The 16,381-nt window shown below is 54.4% G+C and overlaps 5 protein-coding genes across 5 annotated transcripts; 3 read left to right on the top strand and 2 right to left on the bottom strand.

Moving 5' to 3' along the window:
* Nucleotides 1-930: 930 nt before the first annotated feature.
* CAOG_04516 (hypothetical protein) lies at nt 931-2,079 on the bottom strand. Its single transcript, XM_004347213.2, has one exon. It carries the CDS (start codon nt 1,941-1,943, stop codon nt 1,161-1,163), a length of 783 nt encoding a protein of 260 aa, XP_004347263.1. The 5' UTR covers nt 1,944-2,079; the 3' UTR covers nt 931-1,160.
* Nucleotides 2,080-3,325: 1,246 nt separating this feature from the next.
* On the top strand, nt 3,326-5,229 carry CAOG_04515 (cathepsin L2). The gene is made up of 2 exons (XM_004347212.2): nt 3,326-3,344; nt 4,039-5,229. The coding sequence occupies exon 2, from the start codon at nt 4,070-4,072 to the stop codon at nt 5,042-5,044; it is 975 nt and encodes a 324-aa protein (XP_004347262.1). The 5' UTR covers nt 3,326-3,344; nt 4,039-4,069; the 3' UTR covers nt 5,045-5,229.
* Nucleotides 5,230-5,339: 110 nt separating this feature from the next.
* On the top strand, nt 5,340-6,260 carry CAOG_04514 (phospholipase D6). The gene has a single exon (XM_004347211.2). The coding sequence runs from the start codon at nt 5,364-5,366 to the stop codon at nt 6,048-6,050; it is 687 nt and encodes a 228-aa protein (XP_004347261.1). The 5' UTR covers nt 5,340-5,363; the 3' UTR covers nt 6,051-6,260.
* CAOG_04513 (hypothetical protein) lies at nt 6,207-10,137 on the bottom strand (the record flags this gene model as incomplete). Its single annotated transcript, XM_004347210.2, has 1 exon — nt 6,207-10,137. A coding segment is annotated over one exon (3,767 nt), but the record flags the coding sequence as incomplete, so codon positions are not given.
* A 429-nt stretch (nt 10,138-10,566) lies between these two features.
* On the top strand, nt 10,567-16,327 carry CAOG_04512 (ATPase). Its single transcript, XM_004347209.2, has 4 exons — nt 10,567-11,072; nt 11,539-14,156; nt 14,271-15,004; nt 15,163-16,327. The coding sequence occupies exons 1-4, from the start codon at nt 10,729-10,731 to the stop codon at nt 16,231-16,233; spliced, it is 4,767 nt and encodes a 1,588-aa protein (XP_004347259.1). The 5' UTR covers nt 10,567-10,728; the 3' UTR covers nt 16,234-16,327.
* Nucleotides 16,328-16,381: the final 54 nt, after the last annotated feature.

The following is a 16,381-nucleotide window of genomic DNA, read 5'->3' as shown; positions in this document are numbered from 1 at the left end:
AAAAATAAAAAATAAAAAAATAAAAAAAATGAAATGAAGGTTTTTGCCAAACTCGGCCAGGCAACCAACCGCGATTTAAAAAGAGAGAGGGGAGAAATGCTAGCAACTCAGAGCGAACGAACGACGAGCGCGAGAAGTGGGGGTGGCGAGAGCGTGCTTTGTGGCGGCAACAAGAGAACGAAAAGCAGAAGAAAAAAAAAAAAAAAGGCGGCTGTTGTTGAGAAGCAAGAATTTGTGATTTGTGATTTGTGATTATTTTTTTTTTTTTTTTACTTTTGAGTTGAGCAATAAACTGTCCAGAAAAAATGCAGCCGCTTGTGAGGTGCAATGGTTGCTACATGTCGGAATCACACCTACTGCATGGCCATGTGCCTCAATCAACGCAGCACAACAAAAACAAAAACAAAAACAAAAAAAAGTGGTGCTGGCGTTCCGTCGCGCGCTTTGCCTGTTGTGCTTGCTCTCCATCCCTCCCCCCCCAATCTCTATCTCGTATCAAATGTCGTATTGTGAATTGCACCAAAAAAAAAAGTGGCAGCATGGAAACACAAAACAGTGTGCAGGGCAGCAATTTTTGTTTATGGTGGACAAAAACAAAAACAGACAAAAATCAATCGGCAAAAAACTAAGAGAGCATAAAAACAGCAAAAAATCGACATTAAGGCATGCATGGTACAAGAAGCGAGGTGTGGGGGGTGTAAAAGTACAAGTTACAAAAAGACTGACAAAGGAGGGGAGGAAGGAGAGGAGCGTCAAAGATCGCTCAGCGCTTTTTTTTTTCTTTTTTTTTTTTTTTTTGTTGAGTGTTCTTTTGATGTTGTTTGCCAAACCAGAGCAGAACAACACGCAAACCCAAAGAAACACGCAAACGCGGGGAAAACCACAACACAAGAACCGAGAAGAAGGACGAAGGACGAAAGAAAAAAAAAAAAGAAAAAGAAGAAAAAAAAAAAAGCGAATCAACGTCAAAAAAACGAAAAAAAAAAAAGTGTTGAAAAGGATCGAAGATCGATCAGAAAAGGAAGAACGGGGAAAAAAAATCAATAAATAGTAACGTAAAATGACGCACGAACGAAAAAAAAAAATCCAGATACCGACAGCAAAAAGCAACAAAGCGTTGAAGCGCGCTTGTTGTGTGGCAGAGAGAGAACACTGGGTTGTTACTGCTGCTGCTGCTGCTGCTGAGGGCGGGTCTGGCGGGCGTAGGCGCAGATGCGGTCCATGTGGAGCTGGACGGCGGCAGGGAGCGCGAGCGAAATGTTCGAATTTGGCATTAATGGGGCTGGTTCGCTGTGGGGCTTGGGCAGGTCGTCGTCGGGAATGAGCGCGCGCGTGACGGCGTCCTCGAGGCCCTCGATGAAGGCGGTGTGGCATGCGGCCGGGCTGGCGAAGCGGTAGGCGAGGTAGGTGAGGTTGCAGGCGGCAAAGGCGCCCGCGAGTTGGCGCAAAACAAACGTGACAAACTTGGTTTGCTGGTTGTGGTTGTGCTGAGCCCGCACACGCACAAAGCACATGAAGGCGTCCGACTTCATGAGCTTGGTGAGCTCCTCACGCGCACCCAGGAGGGCGTCGAGCTGCGCGCGGTAGTGCTCAAACATTTGGCGCATGAGGACAAGCTGCGTGCGCATCGGCGATGGAAACTCAATGCCAAACGTCGCGTCCAATTGCTCGGGGTCGGTGACGGCGGGCTGCGAGTTTGGCACGCAGAGCGCCGACCGCAGCGAGCCACCAGCCATGCTCACAGAGTAGTGCGTCGTGTCCACAACAACTGCGGGCTCGGCGGCGGTGGCTGCGGCTGCGCATTCGACTTGTGCTGTTGCTGCGGTGTTTGTGGATAATTTGTCATCATCTTGTGGTTGCGTTCGCACTTGCTGTGCCTGCTGCTGTTGTTGTTGCTGCTGCTGCTGCTGCTGCTCGGCGGCGAGTTCGTTCTGTTCAGCCATGTTGTTGAGTGTTGTGTGTATGGAGCGAATGAAGGAAGGCGCTGCAAAAGGAACGGGTCGATCGATTGGCGTTTTGTCGGAGTACAGCCAAAAAAGCGAATACTAATGAAAAAAATCCTAAAAAAAAAAAAAAAAAAAAGCAGGAAAAAAATGGAGTGATTTTATTTTATTTTATTATTTTATTTTATTTTGTATTTTGTGATGCATTTATTATGATGTGGGCTTTTTTTGGTTCAGGCGATCTTGCATTCGATGCGACACATTCACATTGTTGTTTCGCCAACACCCCCTTCTTCGCCCCCCCCCTTCACACAACAAATACAATGAAGTGTAAAATGGGCTCATCTCCGACATGGACGCGTCAGCGCGGCAAAGTCCTGCGAACAAGGCAAATGGTGCAAAGGTAGGAAAAGTCCCACTTTTTTGACTCACGAAATCGGAAAAAAAAAAAAAAAATGTAAACCAAAAGTAAAAATAAATAAAAAAATAACTCGAAAAAAAAAAAATAGGGTGAATGCCATTGTTGATGTGCGTTCGTGCGTGCGTGCGTGCGATTCTGTGGCTTGGTTCTGCGTAGCATTTTGTTGTGTCAGCAGACACGCATATTGCATCCAGAAATCAATGGGACCAACAACGCTTGGAGCTCTGGGCGAGGCGCGCGCTGAGCAACCAAAATCAATGCAATTCCAACCCCAATCAACAAAGAGCTCGTGGTAGGCATATCCAAGAGACCCACAGCCGCGAATTTGCGCGGAATCAATGCGAAATATTGTTGTACATCATTCCACATTGCTGATGGTGGGTGGGCGTCTTGGTCATTGGGTGGAAATGCGTTTTGAAAAAATTCCACCCCGGCGTTCGAGCATGTCGGGCCTCTAGACTCGAGCTGTGTGGCTCATCCTGCAAATATTGATTTGACAAGCGAATTTGCGTGAAATAGTGAAGTATAGAGGCGGTAGCTCAAGATCACAACAAAATCCTAGCAAAGTGCACTTTTGAACAATTGGGTTTGAATGTCCTGAGATTGCAACTTTTTTGAAGCGAAAAGCGATCCCGCCGTTTTTCTCTGCAATTTTCGACATATTCTGAATGCGCGACAATTTTTCATCTATTCTAGCAGGGTTTGATCCAAGAGGCAGTCCTGGAACGGTCGTGACTGGAGAAGAGGGGTGCGAAACAGACCAAAAATGGCCGTTTTGCCTTTCCTCTCTTTCCTCTGTCGCACACAGCAGTCTTTGTTGACGGAATTTCATAGCTGATGGTTTGCTTTCTGCACCCGATGTCGAGGGGGGAACGCGCAGCTGATTCTGTTTGTGATTCTGGATTTTCGTTTTTGGATTTGTGAATTGAATTGCTGGCTCAGTCTCACTTTTTTTTGTAAGCTTTGGTGTAAGCTTTGGTGTGCTTTATTTTTTATTATTCTATTTTTTTTTTTTTTTTTTTTTTTGGCTCTCAACCCGTGATGATGTGGTTTTTTTTATTATTTCTCCCCCTCCTCTTTCTTTCCACTTTGCTCATTCTTTTCTTTCTCTCTTTCTCTGCACCCTCCCTCATCGCTTCCATCCGCTGCTCTCCCTCTCTCTCTCTCTCTCTCTCTGTCTCTGTCTCCTTTGTCGCGTCGCACAACAACAAAGACTCAACAACCCGCCATTCAAAAACAAATAAAATAAAAAAAAATAAAAAAAAATCAAAAATAATGATGGCAACGTGTTTGTGTTTGTTGTTTCATGTATTACGTTGTTTCTGTCTTCGACTCTGCGATGTGACACACAAGGTCACACACAAGTCACTCTCTCTCTGTGCTGTCTCGCTCGTGTGCTGCGGTCGGTGCTGCGGTCGGTGCTGCGTTGTTGGCAACAGAAACTGAAAAAAAAAACAAAAATAACAAAAAAGCCAGAACCTTCTTTTTTCTTTGTTATTCCATTTGTATGAAATTATTCTCCGCTTAAAACGCTCGCTTTTTGTTACTAAATTTCACTCACTAATGAAATTGCCTTCCTTCATTCAACTTTCACTTGAACTTTAACTCTTTCAACTTCACCTTCAACTCGTTTCAACTCATCTTTGTTTGTTTGTTTGTTTGTTTGTTTGTCAGTTTCTCCTTCTCTTCTTTTCTCCAAACCAAAATGAAGGCCTTCACCGCCGTCGCCCTGCTCGCGCTCGTCGCCTGCGCCGCTGCCAACCCGTGCTTTGACTCGTGGAAGGCCACCCATGGCGTCTCGTACGCCACCGTCGGCGAGGAGACTGCCCGCCGCGGCATCTACCGCGCCAACCTCGACTTTATCGAGAAGCACAACTCGGAGGGCCACTCGTACAAGCTCGCCGTCAACAAGTTTGCCGACCTGACCTACCCCGAGTTTGCTGCCAAGTACCTCGGCCTCCGCTTTGATGCCACCAACGCCACCAAGTCCTTTGCCGCCTCCACCTACCTGCCCCGCATGGTCTCGCTCCCCGACTCGGTCGACTGGCGCACCGCTGGCATTGTCACCCCCATCAAGGACCAGGGCCAGTGCGGCTCGTGCTGGTCGTTCTCCACCACCGGCTCTGTCGAGGGTCAGCACGCCCGCAAGACTGGCCAGCTCGTCTCGCTCTCTGAGCAAAACCTCGTCGACTGCTCGAGCGCTCAGGGCAACGCTGGCTGCAACGGCGGTCTGATGGACCAGGCTTTCCAGTACATCATCTCCAACAACGGCATTGACACCGAGTCCTCGTACCCTTACACCGCCCAGGACGGCACGTGCCAATTCAACTCTGCCAACGTCGGTGCCACCGTCGCCTCGTACCAGGACATTGCCTCCGGCTCCGAGTCTGACCTCCAGAACGCTGTTGCCACCGTCGGCCCCATCTCGGTCGCCATCGATGCCTCGCAGCCCTCCTTCCAGTTCTACTCGTCGGGCGTCTACAACGAACCCGCTTGCTCATCCTCCCAGCTCGACCACGGCGTCCTCGCTGTCGGCTACGGCACCTCGGGCTCTTCCGACTACTGGCTTGTCAAGAACTCGTGGGGCACCTCCTGGGGTCAGTCGGGCTACATCTGGATGACCCGCAACTCCAACAACCAGTGCGGCATTGCCACTGCTGCCTCCTACCCCCTCGTCTAAAAAAACAAAGCAACAAACAAGAGACGAGCGACGATTGTCGGGATATCTATAACGCTGCTGTTCTCCCTGTGTTTATTTTTGTTTTGCTGCGTATTTTTTTGGGTCCTTCTTGCAGCTGATCTGAAGTGTACATGGTCTTTTGCTTTTTTTGATTTGACAACGGGAATACAGCTCAGTTTGCGTTATTTTTTGGTGCATTGATCCGATTCTACTGCAGCACACATCATCACTATGACCAAAGTGGTGTCTATTGCGCTGCAGTGCGATTTGATTGAACGAGGGTGTTCATTCCACAATTTTCTAAGAGGAAGCAACACAAATGGGTCAAATTCTGTCGTCGTCGTCGTCGTCGTCGCACCAGCGTCAACACCAACAACCTCATCAGCAACAACCTCAACAACCTCATCAGCAACAACAGCAACAACAGCAGCAGAGGCAGCCGCCGAGCCAGAAGGCGCCTGCGACCGCGACCGGCGCAAACCGCCTCCAAGTGGTCTTCTTCCCGGACGCCAACCTGGTGTGCAAGTTCTGGCTGGAGCAAGGGGCGTGCAGACACGGCGCGTCGTGCAAGTTTGCGCACACACAGACGGGCCTTGCGACGCTGCTCAAGGCGCTGCACTCTGCGCGGGCGACGCTGGACGTGTGCGTCTTCACCATCACCTGCGACCAGATCTCGGACGCGCTGATCGAGGCGCACAAGCGCGGCGTCAAGGTGCGCGTCATCTCAGACAACGACCAGAAGGACACCCTGGGCTCGGACATTCACCGGATGGCACAGGCGGGCATCCCGACGCGCACCGACGCAGAGGCCTCGCATATGCACCACAAGTTTGCCATTGTCGACAACTCGCTCGTGCTCAACGGATCGTTCAACTGGACACGCCAGGCGGTCCTCCAAAACCAGGAGAATGTCGTGATTAGCGACGATCCGCGACTTTCGCACGCGTTCGCGGCCCAGTTTGAGTCGCTTTGGCAAAAGTACGCCAGGAACCTCGTCAAGAACTAAGAGGCACACCTAATGCGTAGCGGATGGCTGTTTTGTGGTGGTGGTGGTGGTGGTGGTGGTGGTCATCATTGGTGATCACGAAGGTGTTGTCAATTTTGTTAGGGGGTGTTGTTCGCATTGGTCGCCCGATTTCGAGGTTTTTGGAGTACAAAGCTTTTCGGGTCTTCGAATTGTTAGCTCATGTAGAATACAGTGGAATTCAAAACCAAGAAACCAAAAACAAACAAACACAAAGCGTAGCGCAACACACAAAGCAGAGATACAATAGGCAAAAGCAATTTCAAAAATACAAGCAAAGAGGAGCTCAACTCGATTCCACCTCAGCGCGGCGACCCCAGGCAATCGCCCGATACCGCATAATCGCGCGAATAAGCCATCCCGTAGCACCAGAACAACTCCTCACCGGCTTTGACGGGCTGGCGAGTTTTGAGAAAGGCCACATCGTCCATTTCACCGCCAACGTGCGCTAACGACTCTAGCGCAATTCGCCGAATGTCTTGCGAGTGGAAGAGTTTGTCTCGAGTGGCAGAGTTGGTAAAAGTATCGTCAATCTCAGACAACGAGGCGAGCGCAGACTTTGGAAGACTCAGTGACTCGGCCATCTGCTCTGCAACCGCTCGCGGGAAGATGTCACTCAAGACGCGGCGGTCGAGATGGGCGTACTCTAGCACAGAGTTGAGTTGCTTGTCCGGAGGTGGCTCGTTCATAAAATGCACGAGATTGACAGGTGCATCGACCACCTGCCGCGTGCGCGGTTGCCTCGAATGCTGCTTTTGTCGCGTCGACGCCGTGGCGCCTCGCGTGCCGCCATCAGGTTCGTCGAGAGTGACTGTTTGAATGGGCATCACGGTCATGTCATGTCGGTCGCTCTTCAGCACATAGCGGAGCGAAGAATCCGCGCTCGGCCGCAGGCCCGTGTACATCCACTCGACACGGGTGAACTCCCAGGTGAGCGGACCGTTGTAGTAGCCAAGCAGAGTTCCTGCAGGCAAATCGCGCTTGGCAAACAAGCCCTTGCCAGCAACGGGCGAGTCGGAGACAAAGACGGCGTCCTGCTGCAACAGACTGCCTTCGTACCAGTCAAACCAGCGCGGACGCTGGGCAATGCGGCTGCGGACGGACGCCTGCGCTGCCAGAGATTGCAAGTGCGTGATGGTATCGCTGTCCAGCGGTTCATTCAGCTCTTGCGCCTGCACCTGAACCTCTTGAATGTGGCGCGACAACAACACGGACGCGCGCATGTGAGCGCGTGAAAATCCAGGCGAGTGGAATGTCGCTTGATTGAACATTTCCAACGCTTCAGCCGTGTGGCCGCTCAGATCAAGAATCATGCCAGCGTGAAAGTACAATATTGCCAGTTCCGACGCCGTGACGGGGCTTGGCGATGGCGGCGGCGTGGCCGAAGGAGGGATGTGGGTCGCCGCTTCTTGGAGCTGTGGCTGCTCAGCGTCTGCAGATGCCGAGCGACTCTTTCGCCGCCGTCGCCGACTCTGCTGTTGCTGCTGCTGCTGCTGCTGCTGCTTTGCGCCAAGACCGTCGTCAGAAGAAGCGGACTCTTGCTCGTCGCGGTTGCTGGCAAAAAGCGCCCAATGCCAGACCTGTTTCGCCGTATCAAGCGCTTGCAGAATATGATACAATGCCTCTTCCAACCGAGACGCGTTCGATGCGACGAGTAAGGTGGCTAGCTTGACACGTGCGCTCAACATGGAAGGGAGAATCGCAACGGCTTCTTGCAGTGCCGCCTCTGCCGCGCCTGGGTCTTGATTCGCAACGTGCAACATGGCCCGCTCTACCGCAATCTGTGCCGTCGCCATTTTGGAGCGATGCTGCTGCTGCTCGGTCAAGTCTCGCGGCGATGATGCTACATCATCCTTGCCTCCTGCTGCTCCTCCTCCTTCTGCCGGTGACTGGAATAGGGCCAGGGCATCGTCGGTGCGGCCGAGAAAGCTGTACAGCGCGCGGAGATTGGACCGCGGCTCCAACAAGTCGGGCGCAGACTGAATCGCGCGCTTGTAGTACGCTTCAGCCAAGTCAAACTGCCGGTTGGCCGCCAGGATAAGGGCACAGTCGTTTGCGAGGAGCGCATCCTCAGGGGCCAGCGCCGAGGCACGTTCACAGGACTGCGCCGCCTTGTCAAGCTCGCCGACGAGCTGGTAAGCGTTCGCAAGACCCGCGAGTGCCAGTACGAGGTCTGGGTCGAGCGACAAGACGTACAAGTAGTGCGGGATGGCCTGCTGTGGCGTTGCAGCCGTGTGATGCAAAACGCGTGCTGCCACAAACGCAACATCGATCGGATCCATGGCGAAAGGATAGGGCAGCAGCGCTTCCAGCTGTAGTGATTGCAGCAAATGCTGCTCCAGCATGCGATGCCGAAGCGAAGGCCGCGTTGGCAGCTGGTCCAATCGCGTCCACGACCGCCCGCCGGCCTGAAGCAGCGTTTCGCGCTCAATTGCATCTGCAACAGCCGATTCGGTGTGAAAAAGCACGGCAGATGGCGAAATGTCGCTCTGAGCAAGCGTCTTGCCGAGCCACAGGTGCGCTTCTGCGCGGAGATCGGCCAGCTGGCCTCCCCAAAACAAGTGCATGGGCAAGTGTGCTGTGGCCTGCAGGTCGCGGTGGGTTTCTCGCAGTGTCTCTACCACGTACTTTTCGCTCCCGTCGTTGTCGTGATTGTCATCGTGGTGAAGAAACGCCGAGTCCGAGTGGTCGTGGTTGGTCAAGAGGTCTTCCTCTTCGTCGTTCAACTCTTCGGCAAGATCGCGCTCCATATCGCTCTTCCGAGAGCGTTTCCGTCGTTGGGACGAGTTCTTGGGTTGGCGCTGTCGCGAATCACTCATCTTGGGCTTGTTCTTGCTCAACCGGTCTGGCCAGGCGAGCTGCTGCACCGCGGCAAAGTCTTTGATCGCCGTTTCAAAGTGGCGAATGGCGCGCCGGGTCGTGGAGTCGGTGGACACTTCCGCCCCATCCACAGTGTAACTTTCTCGGTCTGCGCCTCTTGCAGCGTCATTGCTGGTCATGGCAATGTGGCCGAGGAGCAATTCGGCCGCGACATGCGGATGCTGCCAGATGCGGTGCCCTCCATCCTCTGCCGCCACTTCCATGACCTCGATCGCTCGAATAGCAGCTTGACAGTAAGCCTCGGCCTCCTGATAGCGAGGATTTGGGTGTGCTGCTTGGGAAGAGAATGCCAGCGGGCGCAGAGTCGCCTCACGCTCGCCTTCCGTCCATACGATGACAGCCAGGTTGTAGAGCGCATCTGCATGCGATGGCTGAATGGCAACCGCTGATTCCAGCAGGGTTTTGGCCTCGCTCAGGCGCAGTGCGGTCGAGCGTGTCAAACTCTTGGCATTCTTTTGGTTCTTGTGGCCCGACTCCCCCGGTGATTTCGAGTTTACGCTGGGATCCTCGTCGTTGTCGTCGTTGTCGTCGTCGTGGCTCAAGTGTGCACTGGCTCCGCGCGATTCCAGCGACGACACGAGCATCAGATGGCCTGCCAGCAGGTAGCGCGCTTGAGCGTCGGTTGAATCCAATGAAATCATATCGCGCAGTGTCTGCTCGGCGAGAGCGTTTGCTCGGTCGATTCGAACGTCGAGCTCTGACATTGACATTGGAGCACCATCGAGGTTGATCGTTTCATGATCAGGACTCGTCCGTCTCGATGATGACGAAGACAGAGCATCGGAGGCTGGCTTGGCTCGAGCTTGCCGTGTCGGATCCGTCCCACCGCCATCAGCAGCATTGCCATCACCTGCACCACCATCGCTCGAGTCTATTGATGATGATGCGGCGTGGGTGGCAGCGTGCGACTGTGCCTGAATTGCCACCGCTTTGCGACGGAGCACCGCCACGAGCGCCAGACGCGCAGGGCGAAACCGCGGGGCAGCGGCGATGGCTGCGTTGAGCTCTGCAATGGCCTGGTCGTACTCGCTGGGCCCAGCGGCAATGTGGGAGAGTCCTGCGTGGTAGCGCTCGAGCGACTTTGACTGCGGTGCGTGTTGGCGGGAGCTCGCTGTTGCTGCTGCTGCTGCCTCTGCGACCAATGATGATGATGACAGGGTTGCAATCACCACCATTGTCATGATCATTGACATCATCATCATCATCATGATCATCCGAGGAGTAGGAGGACGAGCAGCTGGTCGCTGAGCCAGCAGTGGCCGCATTGTTTTGGTGAGAACTGGCGTTTCGCCGGAAAATCTCAGAAATGTCAATTTTGGCGACTGACACTCGACAGACTCGCAGTGCTGTTCACACTTGTACAAGTGAGCGTTTGCCGAGTGCAGGTCTATCAGAGTTCAATGGAACAGAGAGGCTCTAAGGGTGGAGGGGGGGGGGTTTGACGGATTGCTCAATTTCAGACGCTCAGACGCTTAGACGGTCAGCACTCACTCTCTCGCTCGCGCTCGCGCACGTCCATTGCTTTTTGCTGCAACTTTTGGTCACTTTTTGTTGTTTTACATTTGTTTTTGCTTCTCTTCTGAAATCAAAAGAGTTGAAGTTCAGTCAAACAAAAACTACACAACAACCAAACAGCGCCTGATTCTGAAAACAAAAGACGACGACGCTGACGACAACGCACAAAGCATAGCAATTGGAGTAGCAATTGGAGTAGCAATTGGAGCGGCCATAGGAATAGGAATAGCGATAGCAATAGCAATAGGAATAGGAACAGGCAACGATGGCTGGGAATCGGCAGCAGACACGAGCAGCAGACGCGAGCGCGAACAGTGCTGCTCCTGCTAGTGCGAATGCGACTGCCAATACTGTGGTCGTCGCCGATGCATCAGTCGACTCTGCGACGGCCGCTGCGGAGGCTGCAGTGCGGACTGTTCGCGTCGTTGGCCGCGACGCCGCCGTGACTGGATCATCAGCCTCATCATCATCAGCAGTAGCAGTGGACTTCAACGGCAACAACGCAGCAGCAGCAGCAGCAACAACAGCGCCGCGATCTGGATCCTCCGCCCGCTCGCCCTCCAGCAGCAACGACCACCTCGAGCGCACTCTCCGCAGCACTCCGTCCCCGTGCGTTCAGTTCCCTGCTGCTGCTGCTGTTTTGATTCTTGCATTCACAAGCGATGCTCTCCAAAATGTCCCCTTCACAAAAAACAAACACCCGATCCCGCTTGCAGAAGTGCATTGGGACTCGTGCCTGGGGGGAGAAAGCGAAAGATGCAGCGACGCTCAACGCCCGTCCTGCGAACCACGAACCATAGCCCGACAGACTGATCATCCACAACGGATACACAAGGAAAAGTGTGTGTGTGTGTGGGGGGAGGGGCGAGGGAATCGATGGCAAAAAGAACTCAAAACCAGCGGAAAAAGCGTCTGAGAAACTTACCGCACAGCCTATTCCAGCCACACCCTCGACTTGAAACTCCCTCTGCTCCGGCCTTCAATCCACATCATCCAGTTGGAACAAAACCCCCCCCCCCCATCCAACACGACTTCTTCATTGCACTCACGTTCATCCGTTTGTTTGTTGACACAGATTCCCAGACAACCGCGTCATCACGTCCAAGTACACCGCGCTCAACTTTCTGCCAAAGAACTTGTTTGAGCAGTTTCGACGAGTGGCCAACTTTTACTTTCTCTGCGTGGCGTTAATCCAGCTGATTCCCGGCGTTGCGCCCGTCTCGCCGCTGACGTCCATCTTGCCGCTGGTCTTTGTCGTTGGCGTCACGGCCATCAAGCAGGCGTACGAGGATTATCTGCGGCACTTGGCCGATAACGAGACAAACACACGGCCCGTTACGGTCATGCGCAGGGGCGTCGTGCTGGACATTCAGAACGAGCAAATCCACGTTGGCGACATTGTGCGAATTGTCGACGGACAAGAGTTCCCGTGCGATTTGACGCTCTTGTCGACCTCGGATGCCGACGGCCACTGTTATACCATCACTGCCAACTTGGACGGCGAGACCAACTTGAAGGTGCGCTCCGCACCCGTGCCGACACGGCATCTCCGCGACTTTGGCGCCTTGCGCAACCTGTCCGTCACCATCGACTGCGGGTTGCCAACTGCCGACCTTTACCGATTCACTGGGCGGTTGTTTTCTGGCGTTTTGCTCTCAGATGCGAGCTCGGACTCGTTTTTCCGCGTGTCGTCGTCGTCGTTGTCCTCGTCGCCGTCGTCGTCGTCGTCGTTGCTGTCAGCCGATCGAAGCAGTCGCCGCCGCGCTGGCGGGCAAGACCAGGAAAGTGGTGGCAGCAGACTCGCGCACAGCGTGAATGCATCCGCGCAGTCGAGTGACACCCCCGCCACCTCGTCCTGGCCAGCCAGCTGGTCCTTGTTCCGCAAGCCTCACGATGCGCTGTCCGAGAGCGCATCTTTTCCTGGCCGCAGCGAGGGTACTATCTCTTCGGCTGTGCCGCTCGACATTTCGAATTTGCTGCACAAAGGCGCGCGCTTGAGAAACACCGAGTTTGTCTATGGTGTCGCCGTCTACACCGGACGCGATACCAAGATGGTTCTCAACCAGCAGCCAGTCAAGCACAAGTTCTCGTCGCTCGAGCGACTGATGAACAAGTTTTTGATTGTGTTTTTCATCGGCTTGTTTGTCGTGTGTCTGATTTCCACGCTTCTCACGCTTGCCTGGAACAACCATTACCGCCACGTCGCGTGGTATCTGGGCGATCTGGGGCTGCCTGCCGCTGGGGAAACTGGCGACATTTTCTTGTTCTACGCGGGCCAGTTTATCACCTTTATGCTGCTGTACAACTACTGCATTCCCATTTCACTTTACGTGACGGTTGAGCTGCTCAAGTTCTTTGGCGCGCTGCTCATCCACTGGGACGAGAAGATGGCAGACAAGGTCAACACCTCCGACAAGCAGCCTTCGATGGCCAAGGCGAACACGTCCGACCTCAACGAGGAGCTGGCGTTGGTCGACTATGTCTTTTCCGACAAGACCGGCACCCTGACCGAGAACGTCATGAAGTTTGTCGAGTGCAGCGTTGCGGGCCGCCGCTACCTGGCCACGCGCGACGGTCTGGTCGAGCAGGCCGATCCTGAGGCACAAGCTCGTCTGTCGGATGCAGCTGCCATGGCCAAAAGGGAGCAGCGTTCGCGCGCCGAAAGCAGTACAAGTGCCACCAGCAGTGTTCCCACGACAGCATCGTCCGCCTCGCCTCTCCACCGTCTGGCGCTGAGCTTCCGCCGTGGAAATCAGTCAGGCGATCGCATCCCGCTGATTGGTGCCGAAGACGACGATGCTGAAGAGCAAAGCGAGACTCCCGCCGAGCAGGGCGACACAACTGTTGGTGGCCATCCGGACGCTCTCGCCACAGGCGCCGCCTCTCCCAAAGGTCGAGGCAGTGGCGCGAGTAGCCGCAACTCCAACCGTTCTGCCGATGCGATAAAGCAAGACCTTGCTGGTGGCGACGACGAAGGAAGCGAGTCCGAAGACGATTACGATAAGTACCTTCCCGCCTCCCTTCTAGAAGCGTCCAGCTCCCTTGCGCAAGCCGAGAAATCCAACCCGGCTCTGCGTGTCTATCTCACTGCGCTTGCTGCGTGCCACACGGTGTTTGCCGAACGCGTCCCTCACGGCCACCACCATCAGCACCAGAGCAGCACTCCCGTGGTGTCGCAGCAACAGCAGGCGCAACAAGCTGCATTGCCCCTGTCCATCCATTATCAAGCATCGTCTCCAGACGAGGAAGCACTGGTGAGCGGGGCTGCGCGCGCAGGCGTTGTATTTGAGCGGCGCACGGTCGAGACGTTGCACCTGGTGGTTCAAGGCAAGCCGCAGGCGTTCGAGCTCCTGCACGTGCTCGAGTTTTCATCCGACAGGAAGCGTATGAGCGTGATTGTGCGCGACGAGCAGGGTGTCATTTGGGTGTTTACCAAGGGTGCGGAATCGGTCATTGAGCCGAGGCTCTCGGCAGACGAGCACACCTTCCTGCATCGCATGGGTTCCTCCTCGTCCGGTGTTGAGATTCCTCGCATGTCGACCATCAAGACCACCACCATGGACCATCTTGGCGGCTTTGCCACGAGTGGCCTTCGCACTTTGTTGGTGGCGGCCAAGCAACTGTCCAATGACGAGTTTGCGCAAATCCGCGAAAGTCTGCATCAAGCAAGCGTGGCTTTGCATAATCGAGATGGTAGGACGATGGTGTCGAGTGGATGGGATGGATCTTGTTTTTCGTGTGTGGTGGTGTGTGCGTGTGTTGATGCCACTCACGCTGGATGTTTTGTTTTGCGTGCTGCCGCCACAGCCCTGTTTGCCGCCGCCTATGAGCGTATCGAGCACGGTTTAGTCCTCCTAGGGGCAGCTGCCATCGAAGACAAGCTCCAGGCCGACGTGGACTTGACCATGAAGCGGCTGCGCGGAGCGGGAATCAAGGTTTGGGTATTGACGGGCGACAAGCAAGAGACCGCCATCAATATTAGCATGGCCTGCGGACACGTGTCGTCGTCCATGCGCGTGTTGTACCTGAATGCTCATTCGCGTCGTCAGTGCTCGGAAACCATCCGGCAGTATCTCAGAGAGTACGCCAGCGACCGAGCAGGCGCTTTTGATGCAACGAGCTTTGGTGATTCCGCCAACGCGGCCACGGATGCCGCTCGTGAGCGGTTTGCACCAGAGCCAGAGACCACCGGAACCAATACCGTCGGTGGTGTCAGCTCGTACGGCAGCGTGGTATCAGCCAGCGCTGGACATTCGCAGGCTTCTCCATTGAGGGCCGATGAGTCTTTGGAAGTCGAGCTCTCCGCGCCGCACCACGGTCCGCCACAGCTCGCTCTGGTCATCGATGGCGCTACACTTGCCATTGCCCTCAAGCACGACAGCGCCGCGTTGCTCGCTTTATGCCAGCGTTGCGCTGCCGTGCTTTGCTGTCGCATGTCGCCAATGCAAAAGGCCTTGCTTGTCCGCCTTGTCAAAGAGAGTCCCGAGCGACCAGTCACGCTTGCCATCGGCGACGGTGCCAATGATGTCAGCATGATTCAGGTGTGTGTGCGTGTTTGTTGGGGTTACTTTTTTTTTTTTTTTTTTGTCGTGCACAAGCCAGCCTTTTATTGTTTTGTCCTTTGTTGCATCTCCGTAGCCATGGAGCTCTAACCACGAAACTCAATGCTTGGCATACGTGATACTCAATCTTTGAACAGGAGGCTCACGTCGGTGTGGGAATTATGGGCAAAGAAGGACGACAGGCGGCGTGCTCGAGCGATTACGCGTTTGCCAAGTTCCGGTCGCTCCAGCGACTGCTGTTGGTGCATGGCCGCTACTCGTACATTCGCATTGCGGATGTGGCCTTGTATTTCTTCTACAAGAACGTGGCGTGGATTGCCGCAGAGCTCTTGTTTGCATTTTACTCGGGCTTCTCGGGCCAGACCATCTACGATAGCGTCCTGCTTATGCTGTTCAACATTGTCTTTACCTCGCTACCGGCCTTGGTGCACGGCATGGTGGAAAAAGACGTGTCAGAGCGCTCCTTGCTCCGCTATCCGCGATTGTACAGCTCGCTCAAGGGACCCAGCGCTCGTATTTCGTCCAAGGCACTCGGCCAATGGATGCTATCGTCCTTTTGGCACGCGCTCGTTGTGTTCTTTGGCGGCTTGCTGGTCTTTGGCGGCTGGAGCGCCGTTGCTTCGAGCTCTGCCACCGTGCTCACGCTGGATGTGGGCCGCAACGTCACTGCTGCATCGTCCTGGGGCCTTGACCATTCAACGACGACCGATATTGACGTGTTTACACTGGGCGCCTACATGAACTGTGTCATGCTGGTGGTTGTCACCATTCGCCTCCTGATGGAGGAGGGCTACGTGACGTGGCTGAATTGGTTTGTCTTGATTGGTTCCTTGGTGGTTCTGGGCGCCTTTATGCTGTTTTGGAGCTCCTTCATGATCAGCGAGCCCTACTACCTGTTCCATTCCGCAATCTACCTTGCCGGTCTGCCGCAAATGTGGCTGGGCCTGCTTCTTCTCGTCGTCACAGCTCTCCTGCCCGACTTTGTTTTCAAGGTCGTCTATGCGTGGTTTTGGCCCCGTGACTGGCAGCTGATTCAAGAGGAAGAGTATGCTCGGCGCGAATCCCGGCGCGCCCGAGACGCCCATTTCCGCGGTCACGGCGGAGCTCGCCGAGTCATGAGCAGCAGCAACGGTGCATCTTCCTCGTTTTCTCGCCGAGGGAAACCGACGGATGCCGATGACGAGCGCCGCGGGCTGCTCACCGCTTAGTTCATTCGAACGTTTTTGTACTGCAGTTGAGTTTTTGTGTTTTCGATTTCATGAGTGTATGTGTTTTGGATTGAAACGAGAGGTTGTTTTTCCCCCTGATTAATGTTTTGCAGAAGCATGTTTAGTTGAACGTACCGAGCAGCAGCAG

This window comes from Capsaspora owczarzaki (genome assembly GCF_000151315.2).
Source record: "Capsaspora owczarzaki ATCC 30864 unplaced genomic scaffold supercont2.7, whole genome shotgun sequence".
Classification (NCBI taxonomy): Eukaryota; class Filasterea; order Ministeriida; family Capsasporidae; genus Capsaspora; species Capsaspora owczarzaki.
Note: the sequence above shows the minus strand (reverse complement) of the source record. Positions and strands in the feature narration are given on the sequence as shown.